This window comes from Hydractinia symbiolongicarpus, chromosome 7, assembly GCF_029227915.1.
Source record: "Hydractinia symbiolongicarpus strain clone_291-10 chromosome 7, HSymV2.1, whole genome shotgun sequence".
In the NCBI taxonomy this organism is placed as follows: Eukaryota; Metazoa; Cnidaria; class Hydrozoa; order Anthoathecata; family Hydractiniidae; genus Hydractinia; species Hydractinia symbiolongicarpus.
The window spans coordinates 6158794-6175546 of NC_079881.1; the positions used below are offsets into that span (position 1 = coordinate 6158794).

The window sequence follows — 16753 nt, forward strand, 5'->3', positions numbered from 1 at the left end:
TTTAATCGTATATTATTTTTTTTATTTTGCTTTTTCTCACTGAGTAACTCTCTTATACCCCGTTCTTTTTTTGGTGGGTCTACTGAATTACTCAATTTCGCAAATTTTGGTGGGGCTTGTGGTTTTTCTTCTTCCTGTCAGTCAGTTTACCCCCGACTGACCAATTGAAAATTGAAATTTCAGGAAATTTTCCGTTTAAAGAGATCTCGCAAATCAATTTTGAAAAATAACTGCGCAGTGTGCAGAAAATATTATTGCCTATTTGAATAGCAAAATATGTCGTGTCTAACTTCGTAACAGAATCACAATCTAATAGACAGCTTTTGTAAACTTTCTTTGCGAGGTTGTTTACGTATATAATACGTCTTGTTTCATATAATTCGTTTTTTTCTCTAACCTTGTCCCCAGAGGTTCTTGCTTTTTTGGACGGAGGACCAGGATGTTTTGTTCCAAGTTGTGCGTTAATGTTAAAAAATAGGCTACTCAAACAATTAGTGAGCAGAGAGTGGCAGCAAACAATGTTCAGAACAAAAAAAATGGTATAGCAGTAACTCTCAGCTTTTCTATGCAAAAAAATTTAATATTTTCATCTATTTTATCGATAATTATTTACAACAGAAATACTAGAAAAAATGGAAATCTATTAAAAAATAAATTTATTGAAATTTAAGGAATACTATCATTTTTTGTTTCTTTTTTGTTCTAGTGGCCCCCAGTGGAAACAATCCACTAACTATAGGTTTTTGTGATTTTCTGGGCTAACTACTTTAAATATTTATTATAATTATTATTATTATTATTATTATTATTATTATTATTATTATTATTATTATTATACTGACCTTTATTTAAAGTGACTTAAGGTGGCAGTAACCCTTTTTTAGCTGTCTAAATAGCTGAATTATTTACTTAGTGTTTTATTTATACCATTTTTTTTTACTATTTCCTGGAAATATAGGCCTTAATACATAATAAAATGATTTTAACTTAACACTAAAATTGCTTAGTCAGCAGAAATTTCTATTTAAAAATGTATCATAAACAAGAAAAAAATCGACTTTTACGAGCTCAAATTTTTACAATCTCACTATTTTTCATTAGCTTCCGTTTTTAAATGATCCTTGGGTTAACCCTATTAAACGGTGTGCGGATTTTTTTGTTTATTTTTATCTTTGTAACAATAGCCTTCTGTTTTTTTCAAAAGATTCTTTATTAGCATCCCCTGCTGCATCGAAAACTGTTAAAGGAAAATATTCCAAATAAAAAGATTTCCGCACACCCTAGCACGGCTGCATGGTTCACCAAGCATGTCTGAAAATTTTAAACGAAAATGCTATCGAAAGTTAAAGCTCGTGCAGTGTAGCATAATAAAGATCGTCTTAAATTTCTACATAATGCGCGATCTTTGTTGTTATTAACGTTTCTCTTTAACAATTACGTCATTTCTTTCTGTACAATTTCGCAAGCGCGTTGAATTAAACTATATTCGGCAGATTTTATTTTAAAGAGGAATTGTTGAAGTTGAATATTTTTAGTGAAAGATAATAGTACTTTAGGCATAAAATCGTGACAAGTGTATTATAACAGAAGAAATATAGGTATATAGTCTGAAAAAACCTTTCGTAACTATAAAATGTATAAAAAAAAATTCCAATTTTTAAAAGGGTTACTGCCACCTTAACACTGCAAAATAGTGATAAGAACGAAAAACTACTAAAGAAACAACATTCATTACGTGGAATGAACAACAAATATATGTAAACATTAAATTTGACCTAAAAATTTTATAATAATTTACTCGAACCTGTGTACAAGAAAGAAGAATGTGCTTTTTAATCTGTGAAAAAACGTTACTATATACAAAAAAAAAAAAAAAAAGTTCAAATTTGACAATTTTAACGCAAAGTGAAGTCATGATGGACAATCTCCAGACATAGGAACAGAAACGGAACGTATAGTTTTTATCTGTAAAATGCAAATTAAGCTAAAAAATCTATAGCTACCAGTTATATAAAAAAAACTTTAAAATTAAATATTATAAAACAACTTCCACATTCAAAACGCACGTCGATGAATACAGTAAAAGGGTAACGTGGATCAGGATTAACAGAAATAATTGATAACAGAAAAATAAATGGCTTGGGAACACCAGGGTAATTTCCACTGCTACAATGGAATCCACACAATTGTATTCGTGTACAATTTATTGTACAGGTATAACCACGACACTATATATTGTGCATTGTGGCATTGCAGAATTACCAAAGAACGTTTGAACTACTTATAACCTTTTTGTGCGTATTTGTACAATATTGAATATGAGTTCGTACAATTAATTGTACAATATTTCATACAACACATTACAGCAGTGGAAACTACACTTAAAATCCCATTGATTATCCAAAGGACACAAGACGATGTGACATGTGACAAACGCTCTATAAGGCTTTCGTGTTGAATAGACGATTGTAAATCTATGTAACTCGTTCATATTTAATCTTTGAGTGGAAATTGTTTGCGTAGCTGTTCTAGAATCAACCATGTTAATATGGTCTGTGGACCAAGTCTGATCCAAGCTGGTACAAAGCCCTATAATAAAATTTTTGTAAAGGGTAAAACAAATGGTGGCCACATTCTAAGATAAAATTCATGAGTCATTCAGAATCGAAGAGTAAATCTCTTTTTCCCCTAATTATGTGAAAAGCTTGGTAAAAACCTTTACATCAATTTGCAAACAAGACACAAAATTTCTGCTTTTCCTGCATTTTTTCCCTATACGTTTGTTTGCATTTGCATTAACAATGTTGCGAAGGTGCATTGTTATTTTCATTAAATTGGCAACACACAGTTGACTTTTCCATGACTTTTATTACAAAATTTAATCTCCACTGAACGCAGTAAAATAGGTTAAAAATTGAATAAAACGCCATTGTAATAGCATGCAATGAAAAATACATTAAAAACGAAAGAAATGACAAAGAAACAGAACAACACCAATAATATGTTAACAATGTAACACATCGGAACATATAAACTTAAGGAAATTAAAGAACGTATGATCTGACAGAACACATATGAACAAACGCGCCTAAAAACATATCTGAGTTGTCAGTTCACTTACCTTATAAAAGCCAAGAATGCCACTACTTCCTAGATCTCTAGCACAATGTAAAACACTCTAAAAGAAAACAAAACAAGAAATAATAAATTTATGTACACCGGCAACAAGTACTCTCTTCGAAAGAGGACGAACGTAAAAAGGTTTGATGAAAGTGACGCGAAAACTAACGAAGCTATACAAATTCAGTCAATTCTCTTTCAGCTAAATGTTCAAAAACGTTGCGTGCCATTTAGAGTGCAGTGAGAGAGATTTCGCGAAAAATGTAATATGGCAGTTAACATCCATCGTCCATTAAATAAATCATTTTCCCTTTTTTTTTGCATAAAGTCATAACGACAAAAAACTTACTTGATATTCGCCTGGTTTAGCATTCATCAGTCTCGTTTTCATTACATCAAATGGTTGTGTCATGATCGTGGCAACAGTTCCCTGAGGATTAAATTTGTGTGAACAAAACAACAACAACAACAAGAGCAAAAACAACAACAACAATAAAAACAACGACGACAACAACAACAACAACAAAAACAACAACAACAACAACGAAAACACCAGAAAAACAAACAAAAGCAAGCAACATCTCCCACTCTACCACAAGAGTTTTCCAAAACAATATTGTACATGCGAAAAAACAAATTGGGGATGAGCACTCACTGCAATGATACTGCTAGTGAGATGAGTTGGAATAGTATCTGCAAAGTATCTAAAGTAAAACGAGAAGAACACAATAAAACATGCTTCGTAAAGATAAAACAAAAAATGTCATAAACTTACCCAGTTCCCATTAACATTTGTTTTGTTTGGTCATACACTGCAACCTTTATAAAAATAAAATCATCATGGCTGAGATATATGAAGCAAATTGCAGCTTGTGCAAAAATTCTTCAAAGTAGGTTTTAATAGTAAGTGCACTGTTTTGGGTGAATTCACAAAGCGCGTTGTTTGCATAAATATTCATCATTTTCTGCTAAGTTGGATATTGGTTCCTTTGTTGGAACAAAACTTAGGTCACTCCAAAACCACTTTCTACACGACCAGCAGATAGCTTATGTGTTTTTTCTGGTTGAGGTGTAAATATGAGACAAAATCCTATTTTGCAGATGTTAACTTTTTAAAATGCAGGTGGTGAATGAATCATTACAATAATCAGTTTTAAAATAGTTTCAACCTTGAGTCATTAAAAAATGAAAAAAAATACAGACTGAAGGCTGGTTAAAGCTTTTGTGTTGTATTGTAAACTGCAATGCCACAAATTTAAAGTATAATGTGGCAATTTTTTGTAGAAAATTAGTGGAATAGAAATTTAGGGGAAATTTGTACCACTGGCACAAATTTGTACGCCTGATTTTTTGGGAAGTTTATTTTATTAAGGTTAAATTCGAAAAAAAGTATTAATGTAATTTAAATAGGATGCTATAAAGTAAGAAGTCCAACAAGGTCTTCCACCCTGCACATATCATTTTTTTCCCTTTTTTTTTTTAAGGCATATAATATAATGTAATTAATATTTCATATACTAAAATTAATATTACTGCAGAATTACCTGACCAATTGTCATCAGAAGGCCTCTTGTAGCAGTCATTGTTACTCCTGCAAATAGTGTTCTAAAACCATCTAAATTAGAAGAGGATTGTGTATATTATTGAATAAAATGTCTTGTACATCAAAGAGCAAGTCTAGAAAACACAGACCTTCTACAGCAACTCTGTATAATCCATTGAATGCATGACTATAGCTAAAAAGATGAGAAAAATAGATAGGTTCAGATTGTTTACAGCTTGATTACTTCTCGGATGTTTCTAGTTTAACTCTTCACAACAGCTGCATTATTTAATGTGTTTTAGGTATATACTTCTTTACTGTTTCTTGAAAATATGGACCTTAACAGGAACGAAAATATGTCGACTTAATATCCAAAATGCTGAGTTATGAGCAGAAATTTCCAGTTAAAAAGGTATAATAAACTAGAAAAAAAAGCTTTTACAAGCTCCAGCTTCTTGCTACCTCATAATTTTTTATCTGCTTCTGTTCTACAATGAACTTTAGTTTAATTATGTTGAAAGGGTGTACAGAATTTTTTGTTTATTCATTTTTTTAAAAAAATAGGCTCTTGTTTTAAAAGAATATGGGGTAGCAACCTTTGCCGATCAAACACTGTTATCAAATGTTATCGGAAATTGAAGCTCCTGCAGCGAAATACTATAAAAATCCCCTTTAAAGTCTACATTATGCACATTATGCATTATCTTTGTTATTAAAATTTCTCTTCATTAATTGCATAATATTTTCTGCATAATTTTACAAGCAGGTAGTACTAAAGCTATATTTGACAGAAATAATTAATTACCTGCATTTTTAAATGTAATTTTCTGCATAATTTTACAAGCAGGCACTAAAGCTATATTTGACAGAAATAATAATATACCTGCATTTTTAATGTAATTTTCTAAAAAATTTTACAAGCAGGCACCAAAGCTATATTTGACAGATATAATAAATTACCTGCATTTTTAAATGTAATTAATTTTCTGCATAATTTTACAAGCAGGTAGCACTAAAGTTATATTTGACAGATATAATTAATTACCTGCATTCTTAAATGTAAACAGGAATTGTTAAACCAAACAATTTTGGTAAAAGTATTATTGCTTTAAAATCGTGACAAAAGTGTTAATATATACAGAAAGAATAGGGATATAAAGTCTGAAAATTATTGTTAGTAGCTAATTATGTGAAATTTCAAAGGGTTACTGCCACCTTAAATAATGCTTTCTGTTTTTTTTTCTGAATTGTGTGGTTCAAGAATTACAAAGTTACTTCATTTTACTGTTTTATTAGAATTCCGTAGCTACCTTTTTACTTAAAAAAAACTTCAAAGAATGAATAACTCAGCAGCAACAAGTAAACATTCATAGATAATGAACATCTTACTTTCTACGCATGTTTACAGGTAACTTCATGTCATTTTGCATTCTAAAAAAATTACATTGTGTAAACAGATAATGCAAGCTATACAGGAAACTATAGCATCTACACCTTCTACATAAAGAAAAGTACAAAGGAATAGAGAAACTTATCCAAAGTTTGATAAAAGAATGAATATTATATGCTGGTTCTGTAAATTACACATATACCTCACATTCACCATATCAGCAGGATTACCAGCAATACCTCCAATAAATCCTACAATACAAAACTTTAAGTATAACAGTCTTTACAAACATAAGAACCTAAGGTGAAAAACCTACAATCTTAGCATAATTGGTTGAGACAAGACAAATTAAGCTCATTTGAAGTTTACCACAATAAGTAATCGCATGGGCTACTTCTGTATCAGATGCATACATTTTGAACTTGTCAAAGTTCACTTGTCAATGTCAGAGTGGGCTTCAGATATTAGGCCATTTGGTTAAATCCAAACTTTTAAAATGTGCTTGTGTTGCTGATGCCAGCATGACAATTACCCACAAATTTTTGTGCCCCTGATATGGATTATTTCATTGTGCAGACATGCTAGAGAATGTAACTAGCAATTTTGAAATCTGCATACATGACTACGTGTGCAAAAGTAGTAAAATGACAAAAAGAATGACAAAAAATGACTTAACAATGAAAAAAAAATCATATTTTTGTCCAAGATTGTAATTTTCCTATAACTCACTTAAGGCCTTTGTATTGGCAATTGACAGTTTGTGTCAGCAATTACTTGCCAACATGAAACTAAATTACACAGGCTGGAAAGAAGGACAAAGGAATTTGATTTTTTGGTTTTTGCATAAACATGAACTTTATGAACTTATAAGTTTATAAAGATAAATCGGAGCATAATAGAAAAGCATGTGGAGAAAATAAAAAGGTTAAAAATTCTACTAGCTGTTGTTGAGATCAATTTATTGTATATGCACTAAAGTATACTTCACGCAATGTCTGAAGTTAATAACATACTAAATCTTGGCATTTTTGATTAAAATTTGTGAAGCAAACACCTAAACTTTACACTAGAAAAACACACTGTAATAGGACAAACCTGAGAAGCAACCAATGGTTAACTTTTGATAGAATGGCAAACAATCTGAAATCAAAAGTAAATGGATATGGTCATATTTTTACATAGAGAAAATAAAACTGCTCTATTGATGGATAGGTATTAATACTGCTCTTATGGAAAACAAAAAATAAAAGGGTGATAAAGCAAGGACAACTAAAAATTGATACAGAAGGAAGTGAAATCTTTGGTAAGATCAGCTCTTATTATCTCTAAGGAACACCAAAAAATCTTCATGCAAAGTTAAAATAGTACTGTTTGTTGCTATAAACTAACAAAATGTGACTGTACGCCTTCATTTCACAACTAGCAAAGTGCAGCACAGAGTGTTTTACTGGAAAAAATTTGAAGCTGTTAAATTCGAAGAATGGTGATTTATGCCTTACTCACCATCTCTTCCTTCTAACAATTTTGAACTGACAACTTCATACATTCCAAATCTTACAGTTGTATAAGTCAACTAAAAGCAACCAACATACAATTGCGTTAAATATTAGAATAAAAGTATAACAAATCTATCCATATACCCTGAATTATTTAAACAGAAACACGAGCATATAATGTTAATGTTAAAATTGAATTTTTTACCTGCCGTAGAATCGATGCGCTGATTCCACTATATAAACCAAGAATTCCATCATTCTTTACAACATCTGCACCAAGTTTTAAAAGTCCTTTAGATGCTTCTTGTTGTGTCTGCAAATGAACCTGAAGATACAAAAACACTGTCATACTTTTTGTTTTCCTACATGGCTTAATGCACTTAAATGAATGAATGGCAAAATTTCTATGCTTAGGAAAAGCTGAAAAATCCATAGCACACTGAAAGAAGTGTGAATATAAATTCACCATTAACTGCACTCAAAATATAAAACATTAACTCTACCAGCACAGGGATCTACAGATTCTAGGACTAAAATACAGACCATGTTTAAAGGAAATAATATATATAACGCTTGGTTAAAATTTATTTCCTTGTTTGAAAAAAATCTTTTCTCAGAAAAAGGTGTGTGCATCTGGCATCTTAGATCTTAGATCTCAACTAAAAGTAAAGCCATAACATACTTTAAGCAAGTCCAGTGGATGTGTAAACAGAACTGCACCAGCTCCTGCAAAACCACCAAGATACCACCTCTGTTTTTTTGGCTTTTTTACTTTTCCTTGATTACTCATTATTTTAATACTAAAATTGTATATACATAATAATATACATGTCATATACATGACTGAATTACTGAATTTCGCAAATTTTAGGTGGGGCTTGTGGTCTTTCTTCTTCCTGTCAGTCAGCTTACCCCAGAGTGACCCAACGAAAATTGAAATTTCGAGGAATTTTCCGTGTTCAAGAAGATCTCACAAATCAATTTTGAAAAATAACTGCGCAATGCCTAACAAATATTATTCCCTATCCGAATAGCAAAATATGTTGTGTCTAACTTTCGTAACAGAAATCACAATTTGATAGACAGCTTTTTGTAAACTTTATTCGCAAGGTTGTTTGCATATATCATACGTCTTGTTTGATATTAAAGGGAACCTGATGCATAAAATGATGTTGCACTTATATTATAGAGCTTAAAAAGTTAGCTAACAAGTCTTTTTAAATTTTTTAAAAAGCCCTTTTCGTTCTCAAGATTTTAACATTTAAAGAATTTCAGATTTAATTATGGTGCATGAATTATGATGTCATATTTCAGTAATAGCAAATTTAGACATTTTCTTTTATTAGTAATTTTAGACCTGTTAAGAGGTGTGCATTCAAACTTTATCAATGCATAGATAGTATAAAGGTTAATGATTAACATAATTTTTTTTTGCCAAAATGACACTTGTTTGCTCGTCCCAGGCCTCTTAATTTTTTGCTGACGAACTCATAACTTAGGATCTGCATGTCTGTTTGGAATTAAATTTTGTGAGTAAACATATAGGACTTATACAAGCTTACCCACAAAATTTGATTGCAAACCAAGTTGCAGATCTTGAGTTATTGCTGTGATAAATGATGTAGCTATATATACTACAAATTTAACTGCATAAAATTTGTATAGCTATCATTATTTAAAAATATTAGAAAAAAATATATATATAGCATACCATTCAAATATATTAAATGGGAGCTTTTAGCTAATATAAGCTGCTACACCCTTGTGAGCCCTCCTCTGTGGAAAGACTTGACAGTGTGGTTAGTGTGGCTAACCACATAAGTAATAAATAAAAAACACACACCAAGTAACATGCTCATTCTTGTGCTTTACACCACGCAAGAGATAGCTAAACTTTTAAAAACGAAATAGATGTGGCATACTTGCAAACGAACAAAAAGGGTCTGCTGTTTAAGTAGCACTACACTGATTCTTCGTTCGTTGCCCACCTACGTAGAGCATTGAAAAAATAATCTAAAAGGAAAATCAAAACGTCGTCAATCAATCCATATTATATTATATGGTCAATCTAAGCTTGATTTGATTATAAATCCATGACACTCTGCATGCAACAGGTCTGCCATGTTTTGAAAACAACAATAACAAAAAATTACCGGTTACGACAAATGTAAACAGGTTTTACATGGATATTCATCAGATTATTTTTTCTTACTTTTTTAGCTTAAAAAACAGTGTTAACGTATAAATAATCCCTTGCATACTTCCCACACAAAGGAAGTTTTAAGGCCTGCTGAAATTAAGCAGTGGGGGCAGTCCAGGGAGTGGGTGATCAAGTTAATTAATCTACTGGCAACGACGACCCCAAAGCGGCCCTCTTTGTTGCAAATTGCTTTTATGACGTACATCAAAACAGACGACAACCGACTACTACTATCACTCGAATTTAATTATTAGCGCCCTAGGCGGCCGTGCCCTAATCTTGAACGAACGCTCAAATGAGACAGAAAAGCGGGTGCTGGTAAATGTTCTCCACACTTAGCTAAACTTAAAGAAAAAGTTAGAACATATGTGGAATGATTGAATAGTAAAAAACAAAATTGCTCAATGCGTTTGTTTGCGGACGGATAATAAGATATATTTCAAATTTTTCAAACACTGTGCAGAAAAATTCAAAAAGCACCTGAAAGAATGGTGTGAACTTGTCTTAGCTGCCTAGGCGCCCCTCCCCTCAAGAGGGGGGCGGGGTCTAAAATTTTTGTTAATCACGATTAACATGGAAGAGACTTGTACAGCGAATACGTTTCATATCCACTCTTTTTTGTCAGAGCTTATCAGTAAGAGCAGCGCCGATGAGAGACAAAAAGCCCTGGGAACGAGGTTGGTCATTTTAGTAATGTTGTCATGAATAAATTGGTATTTTTTACTTGAATGCCACAAAGAGCTAATAAAATAAAAATATTAAAAGTGAATTCATAACAATATATCTTATATCTATATAACAAATAAGAACAAATAGAAATGACATTTTGTGAGACACAAAACATCCGAAATCAAAGAGTCTTCTTCTCCAAGTTGAAAGATTCACTAATAAATGAGATAAAGGAAATATGCCAAATCTGAAACACGAACGCGAAATTGTTTTAAACGATAAATATTGGAGCCTACAAAAAAAAAATAAAAATAAAAATGGAACATCAATAGTATTTCTAATATAATTTATTTTACGTCGACAAACTTGTTTTTATATCGGTAATTGATATTTTGTTTTGCGATCGCATGCTCCTTTACACAAACCAAATTAGAAAAATAAGAGCAAACCACCCGTCTCGGCAATTGCTGAGTGCCGACATGAAATATAAGTGTAAACAAAATTTTGCTGAAAATATTTTTTGAAATACCGAATTGTACAAAAGTGCAGCAAAGAAAATCAGAAAACTTGTAATAACGCAGAGACTTTTTTTAAAAAAATTGTTACTGTACAAAAATTAAATAGTTCATATTTTCAACTTAACTATACTTCACAAACCAAAAAATAAAGCAACCATATTTTTCTCAACTATCTATACGCAACATGTATCAAAAGTATTTCATCGCGTCATGTTCTTTGGGTCAGTTGACTAAATCATCTTTCTACGTATTAAACACCTAACACACGTAAGAAGTTTCTTCTCGCTTTCACATAGATCTTCCTCTACTTCTCTTGGTAAAATGCCATACTGCATGTGCTTTTAAAACGCCTGCCATTTTCCCAAGATGGTGTCCTTAACTGCGTCCACGTACTGCGCTGGGAACCAATACATCCAGTAACGAGAAGCTTCTGTGGGACCAAGCTGTATTGCCTGAAATAAAATCCAATCTCTTGACATTTCGATAATTAAAAGAAACTATAGATCTTTTCCTTTTTTAAATAGTTTTTGTTCATCGAAAGAGAGTAACAAGAGCACTTTGGTTAAACAGAATTCCTAAATTTACAAGAAAAATAAATTTAAAGTTTCTTCCCCTCGGCGAATCACTCCTTGCATTTCAAAGTATTCACTGACCAAGGAAGTTTACAGTGAAGTTGTTGCTCCTTAAGAGGGACTTACGCTTATCCTTTTGGAGGGGCTTTCACGCAGCAGCAGTTCAAAGCACAATATAATTTAAAAAGACTTACCAGTATATGATATTCCTCGTGGCCTTCAATCGGTTCAGAAATAACATTTCGTATGGAGGACATTGGTAATTTCTCAGTGCGCTCTAGGAAAACGTACAATTAACAACATCGCTAAATGTTCAGTAAATGCCAATCACGTACACATACTTGAAGAAAGAAATGCGCTGACGGAGATATCATAGCAGTTTTGTATCGGACAAAGTTTTGGGGAAAATGTTTGTGGACGAGCGAGATATGTTTACTGTTTTAATTTTTGGTCGAAAACGGAGCATTTTTAATTTTTGGATATATTTTGGATTAAAACGAAATTAGGTATCGAAAGATACTTTTTCATGGCATCATCATACTCAGCGTGATGTTATGTCGACCTTTCAAATTTTTATTGAAAATAGATACTTAGGGTTTAGGGTTTCAATTAGAAGAAATAGTATAAGTGTTATCAAAGCGAAAAAAAAGGTTCTAATTTTATTTTCCAATCATATCTTTGATCTAAACTGATGAACGTAACAGTCTGTTTTCTTTCTTCTTCAGCAATTTTTAGAGCATTTGGAGAATATTTGAGTCTGCAAATACAGTCCCGTAGTAGAACAAACTTTTTTAGGGGGGGGTGGAAGTGGGTGTAGGGGTGGGGGTAATTAAAATAAGGAATATATAATTTATATATTTTATTTTAAAAAATTAACTTTTAAAATAAACGCATAAATCAACAAATTACATTTTAATTTTGCTTCATATAAGAAACTGCATACCTTTGGTACCAAGCCACAACTGATCGAGCTCCAGTTTGAACGTCAAACGAACTTTCCCACCAGCTTTGTTGATCATACCAGATAGTGGAACAGGAGGAAGCTTTTCCTATAAAAACAACGTATCTAATTTTTCATAAGTGTGTAACGCGAGACTGGAAATTAGAGTTTGATTATTAGTAAACTGTATATTTATAATGATACCAGTGATACTATTTTTATACTAGGTTTCAAACTTAATAGTGAGGATTTTAAATTGATGCAAGGCATAGAATCGCAGTTACTTGAATAATAGAATAATTAAAGTGAACAATGAATTGAGGTAAGACGCTTATTTGAGAAGAGCGTGATCAACCCCATCTCAGAAAAGATAAGACACTTTTTTATTCTAAAAAGAAAAACAAAAAATTAAAAAATCATGCCATTTTAAAAAATTACAATGCAATGTCGATAAAAAAATGTTCTTAACTGATAGGAAAATTAAGAGCACAGAGGTTTCAAAATAGATAGATGTGCATGTTTTACATGGCTAGCCTCACAAATATCGAGGGATATACCCTGTCTATTATTTTCAGGAGGGGCCATGGCTAAGATGGAGAGTCAAAGAGTATTTAATGCTCATTTTGAGCTACGACATCCAACGACCCACACAGTGTGCCATTTTCTTAATTTCCCTCACATGGCTTCGGTTAACCCGGGGCTATGGTAACATTCATTCGCCTATGTTGAATCGCCGTCAAGAGGAATTGAACCCTGGTCTCCCGCGCAGAGTATGAGAGCTATAACCACTAATCTAAGGCACCAAAAATAATTAATCAAAATAATTAAAAGATCTATTTTACAAAGCTCACTGCCTATCTGCTAGCAAAAGAAAAATGGAAAACTAGCTAACACACCATTTTATTTGGTCTGTAAAAGAAGTGTGATACATAGATTACATTACATTACATTACATTACATTACATAACACTACATACATAACATAACATAACATAAATTATAATAACAAACCTTTTTCCCTTTAAGACCAACCGGAACATCGTCAGGTTTTCCTTTGTCCAGTACTTTTTGATGCATCTAAAAAGTTAATGAAATTCAGATTAAACATTTTAAAAGAAAATTCTAAAGTGATTTTAACACGTAAATGAAATCCAAACAACAACTCAATAGCTAAATTCTATTTATGTTCCAAGTTATCAATTTAATAAATATTCCATCTTTACCTTTTGTTTGCAAAGTGGTTCTTTACTAGCAGCAGCTAAAACAAAAATAAAAAATGCAAAAAAGCTGAATGTAACAATTGTGTCTTCTGGCAGTTCCTGAAAATTTAAGGAAACTAACCTTTTTCTAAATTTATAGATAACACCCTGACTAAAAGATTTAACTGAATAAAGAAAAAAACATAAGAAAACGTTTCTACCTTCAGCTTGACGTTCTTTTTGTATTTCCTGTGGTGTAGGTGTTTTTACAGTTTCCACATCTTTTGGAGTGGAGCCAACAACCATCAATTTTGCATTTTTTGTTATTTTAATATCTTGTAGAGTAACTGTGTTGTCTTTTATTAAACCTAAAAAGAAGAATTCCGCTGAGCAAGGTTGCAGAAAAATCTTATATGCATATATTCCAGGAAGAAGATTATTCCATTTTGACGACACAATAAGAAAAGAATCTAATTTATTAATTGACACAACAAAGTAGAACTAAATATCTACATCAATCTTTTTTTGGGTCTTTTGACTCAATAAGATTTCTAGTCTATAAAAAACAAGTGCACTTACCTTTATACATTATTTTTTGCATGTCAGATGGAATCCCTGGGAAAGAAAGAACATTGCAATAGGCATACAAAAATGTGATGGAAATTTAATTTAGTGGTTTTTTGCCAAAACTGCCAAATTCATTAAATATTCTCTTATCAAAATGTCTTCTTTAAGGTAAACCATTTTAAAATACTAATATCAGGGTTCGAATTAGAAAAATGAAGTCAGTTTCCAAAAGTTTGCTGACTGTAGAAAAGAAAACCTCTTGCAGCTGTGGTCTGTGAGCACTGTAGGGCACTTGTCATTGTTTTGTTAATAGTTATTTTGATGCAACAGCAATTACAGAAATATGTCACACAATTTGACTGATGAACAAAATGGGATTTGCAAATTTAACATTCTTTTCTTAGAATAATTCTTAAAAATATTTTGTTTATTCATAAATTGTGTAAAGCCTGAATATAATAAAATATTTTATAACTAGACAAAAAACTCACCTGTTAGTTCTTCAATGTGTCTCCTCAATTCAGCTACAGTATTTTGAAGACCTAATTTTGTTATGTCATATGTATGTTTATTCCACACCATTTTAAATGAGATGGGCTCTCCTTTTATATTGACAGTCTGATTTTCTTTATCTACTTCCATTTTTATGCTGTTTTCAGTAGAGTCAGATGGAGCTTTGATGACATCTAGATTAGAAAAAAATTGTTTAAAAATAGCAAAAACCAAAATTACACATTTCAATGCAAAAGTGTGTAGCCAATGAATAACAAGAGAATTTAGGTCAAATTAACTTATAGTAACACTGGATATTTATTTAACTTATGCAGGTGTTGTACAGCTGTAGCAATACATCACCCACCCCTATATGTACACAGTATGTATAATTAAAAATTATCTGTCTGCACCATTAGGCTACCGTCAAAAAATTCGAATTTTTCCCAAAAAATTTCAAAATACTATATTTCGCAGCCATATTTTGTTATTCGTTTTAAATGTACGCCAGCTGTATTTTTAGCCTCCGTTTCAAGTTCGATTTTTGTCAGTCAATGTTGTTCCCATGGTTTTCACTTGTATTGCCGGATAAATGCGAAGCAGGAAAATGTAGCACTGAGTAGCTTAGCGCAGTCCCCTATCGAAATAACATTTTGTTGCATGTGGAAGATTGTTCGTGGATTGTTTGGTTTATTTTTTACAAATTTACCAACTCCCCGACTTGACTTTCCCTTTCAAAGTGAGTCGGTCGTGTGACGCTAACCAATTACATTTTTGAGGGTGTTCTTACTCAAGTTCAAGATGAATAATCACTTGAACATGAGAATTAAACATAGTTATCATGTGATTCGCTTATTTAAGCTATATTGGACGTTTAATTTGAAGGTAGCATACTAATTATACTTTCCTCACATTCTGCGTTAAAAAAAGAAAAGTTTTGTAGCCAAAGATATAATTGTCGCAACAAACTTGTTTTCGTACAATTTTGACAAGGGAGTGTGTGACAAAAACATATACCGTTACGACTGAAAATTTTATTTTGAGAAAAAGCAAATCAAAGACCTTTGCTTTTACCTGTAAGAATCATGGTTACACCCACTTAAACGTTATGAATAATTAATAATTCATGAATATTCTATTTAAAATTGAAGGTAAAGTATTTTCACAGAACTTTGGGTCTAGTTATTGTTAAACAGGCAACAGGAAAACATAACATATATAACAGGATAAAAACGAAAAAAATTAAGAAATAAATTAAAAAGGTATAGATGGTCAATACTAATTTATTTGTATAGATTATTAAAGTGTAAATGATTCCTATGTTATATGTAGGGATGCAAATTTTTATTCGTTCTGCATAACTCTCTTTAATTATTATACAGATTAAATATATTTAAGAAATTTCAAACTTTGAGCACACTATTGAAAACACTAAAAGATAAAGAAGATTTTTCTTCATTTTATCACTTTTAACAATAAATATTTTTGATTCTTTTTTAAAAAATATCAGGAAATTATGCCAAGGAAATTAAAAAAAATATTTTTTTTTAAAAAAAATGACCCTGAAGGGGGGTACTGTATCCTTAATTGAAACAAACAGTCCTTGAAGCTAAGTACGAGTCAACAAACCTTCTGTCAGTGTTTTATTTTCAATTTCTTTTTCTTGGGTAGCTTCGTCCGCCATCTTTATTTCGTTCTGTAAAGTTGTATGTGCGTATATCGTACAAAGTAGAGACTTAACCGCACGATGTTTGGCTGTTTAAAAAGAAAAACAAGATTGTTGTCATTGACTTCGCGAAGTTTAGAGTGGTGATGATGGACCCCATAGTTTATGAAAGTAACCAATTGTGATATAAGGATTTTTATTGTATTTTAATGCCATTTTATTTCAGAACATTATTGAAAGATTTTAAGTTTACAAAATAATAGGCAGGCTCAATGTTATGATGGATCTCGCTAGCTACCTCTAGCCATACACAAAAAAATTATACAATTGCGCACATTTTGAATCACCTTTTTAAGGGACACTTCTAGTTTTACCTTCACA

The 16753-nt window shown here is 31.6% G+C and overlaps 2 protein-coding genes across 3 annotated transcripts in view; both read right to left on the reverse strand.

The window, feature by feature from the left end:
* Positions 1–542: 542 nt before the first annotated feature.
* The window catches only part of LOC130649219 (mitochondrial dicarboxylate carrier-like), a 51318-nt gene continuing 35107 nt past the window's right edge, over positions 543–16753 (reverse strand). Inside the window, exons 2-14 of one of the 2 annotated variants that reach the window (XM_057455470.1) lie at positions 8232–8349; positions 7755–7874; positions 7557–7626; positions 7149–7193; positions 6256–6304; positions 6053–6094; positions 4813–4856; positions 4665–4735; positions 3896–3939; positions 3776–3824; positions 3470–3550; positions 3122–3178; positions 543–2589 (exon numbers count right to left, since the gene is read on the reverse strand). In XM_057455470.1, the coding sequence (XP_057311453.1) occupies positions 2494–2589; positions 3122–3178; positions 3470–3550; positions 3776–3824; positions 3896–3939; positions 4665–4735; positions 4813–4856; positions 6053–6094; positions 6256–6304; positions 7149–7193; positions 7557–7626; positions 7755–7874; positions 8232–8339 (876 nt within the window). In that variant the 5' untranslated portion in view covers positions 8340–8349 and the 3' untranslated portion in view covers positions 543–2493. Of the gene's footprint in view, positions 2590–3121; positions 3179–3469; positions 3551–3775; positions 3825–3895; positions 3940–4664; positions 4736–4812; positions 4857–6052; positions 6095–6255; positions 6305–7148; positions 7194–7556; positions 7627–7754; positions 7875–8231; positions 8980–16753 lie in introns of those variants that run through there. The other variant, XM_057455469.1, reaches the window with a different exon arrangement.
* Positions 10986–16443, reverse strand: LOC130649221 (ubiquitin domain-containing protein UBFD1-like). Its single transcript, XM_057455472.1, has 9 exons — positions 16336–16443; positions 14706–14900; positions 14227–14262; positions 13869–14015; positions 13672–13706; positions 13460–13525; positions 12452–12557; positions 11703–11785; positions 10986–11388 (listed from the first exon to the last, which is right to left on the reverse strand). The coding sequence occupies exons 1-9, from the start codon at positions 16388–16390 to the stop codon at positions 11278–11280; spliced, it is 834 nt and encodes a 277-aa protein (XP_057311455.1). The 5' UTR covers positions 16391–16443; the 3' UTR covers positions 10986–11277.

Coding starts and splice junctions, on each gene's coding strand:
- LOC130649221 (XM_057455472.1), bottom strand. CDS start 16,390: ATGGCGGACGAAGCTACCCAAGAAAAAGAAATTGAAAATAAAACACTG. Junction 13,526..13,671: donor AACCACTTTGCAAACAAAAG/GTAAAGATGGAA, acceptor TTAACTTTTTAG/ATGCATCAAAAAGTACTGGA. Junction 11,389..11,702: donor ACGAGGAATATCATATACTG/GTAAGTCTTTTT, acceptor ATTTTATTTCAG/GCAATACAGCTTGGTCCCAC.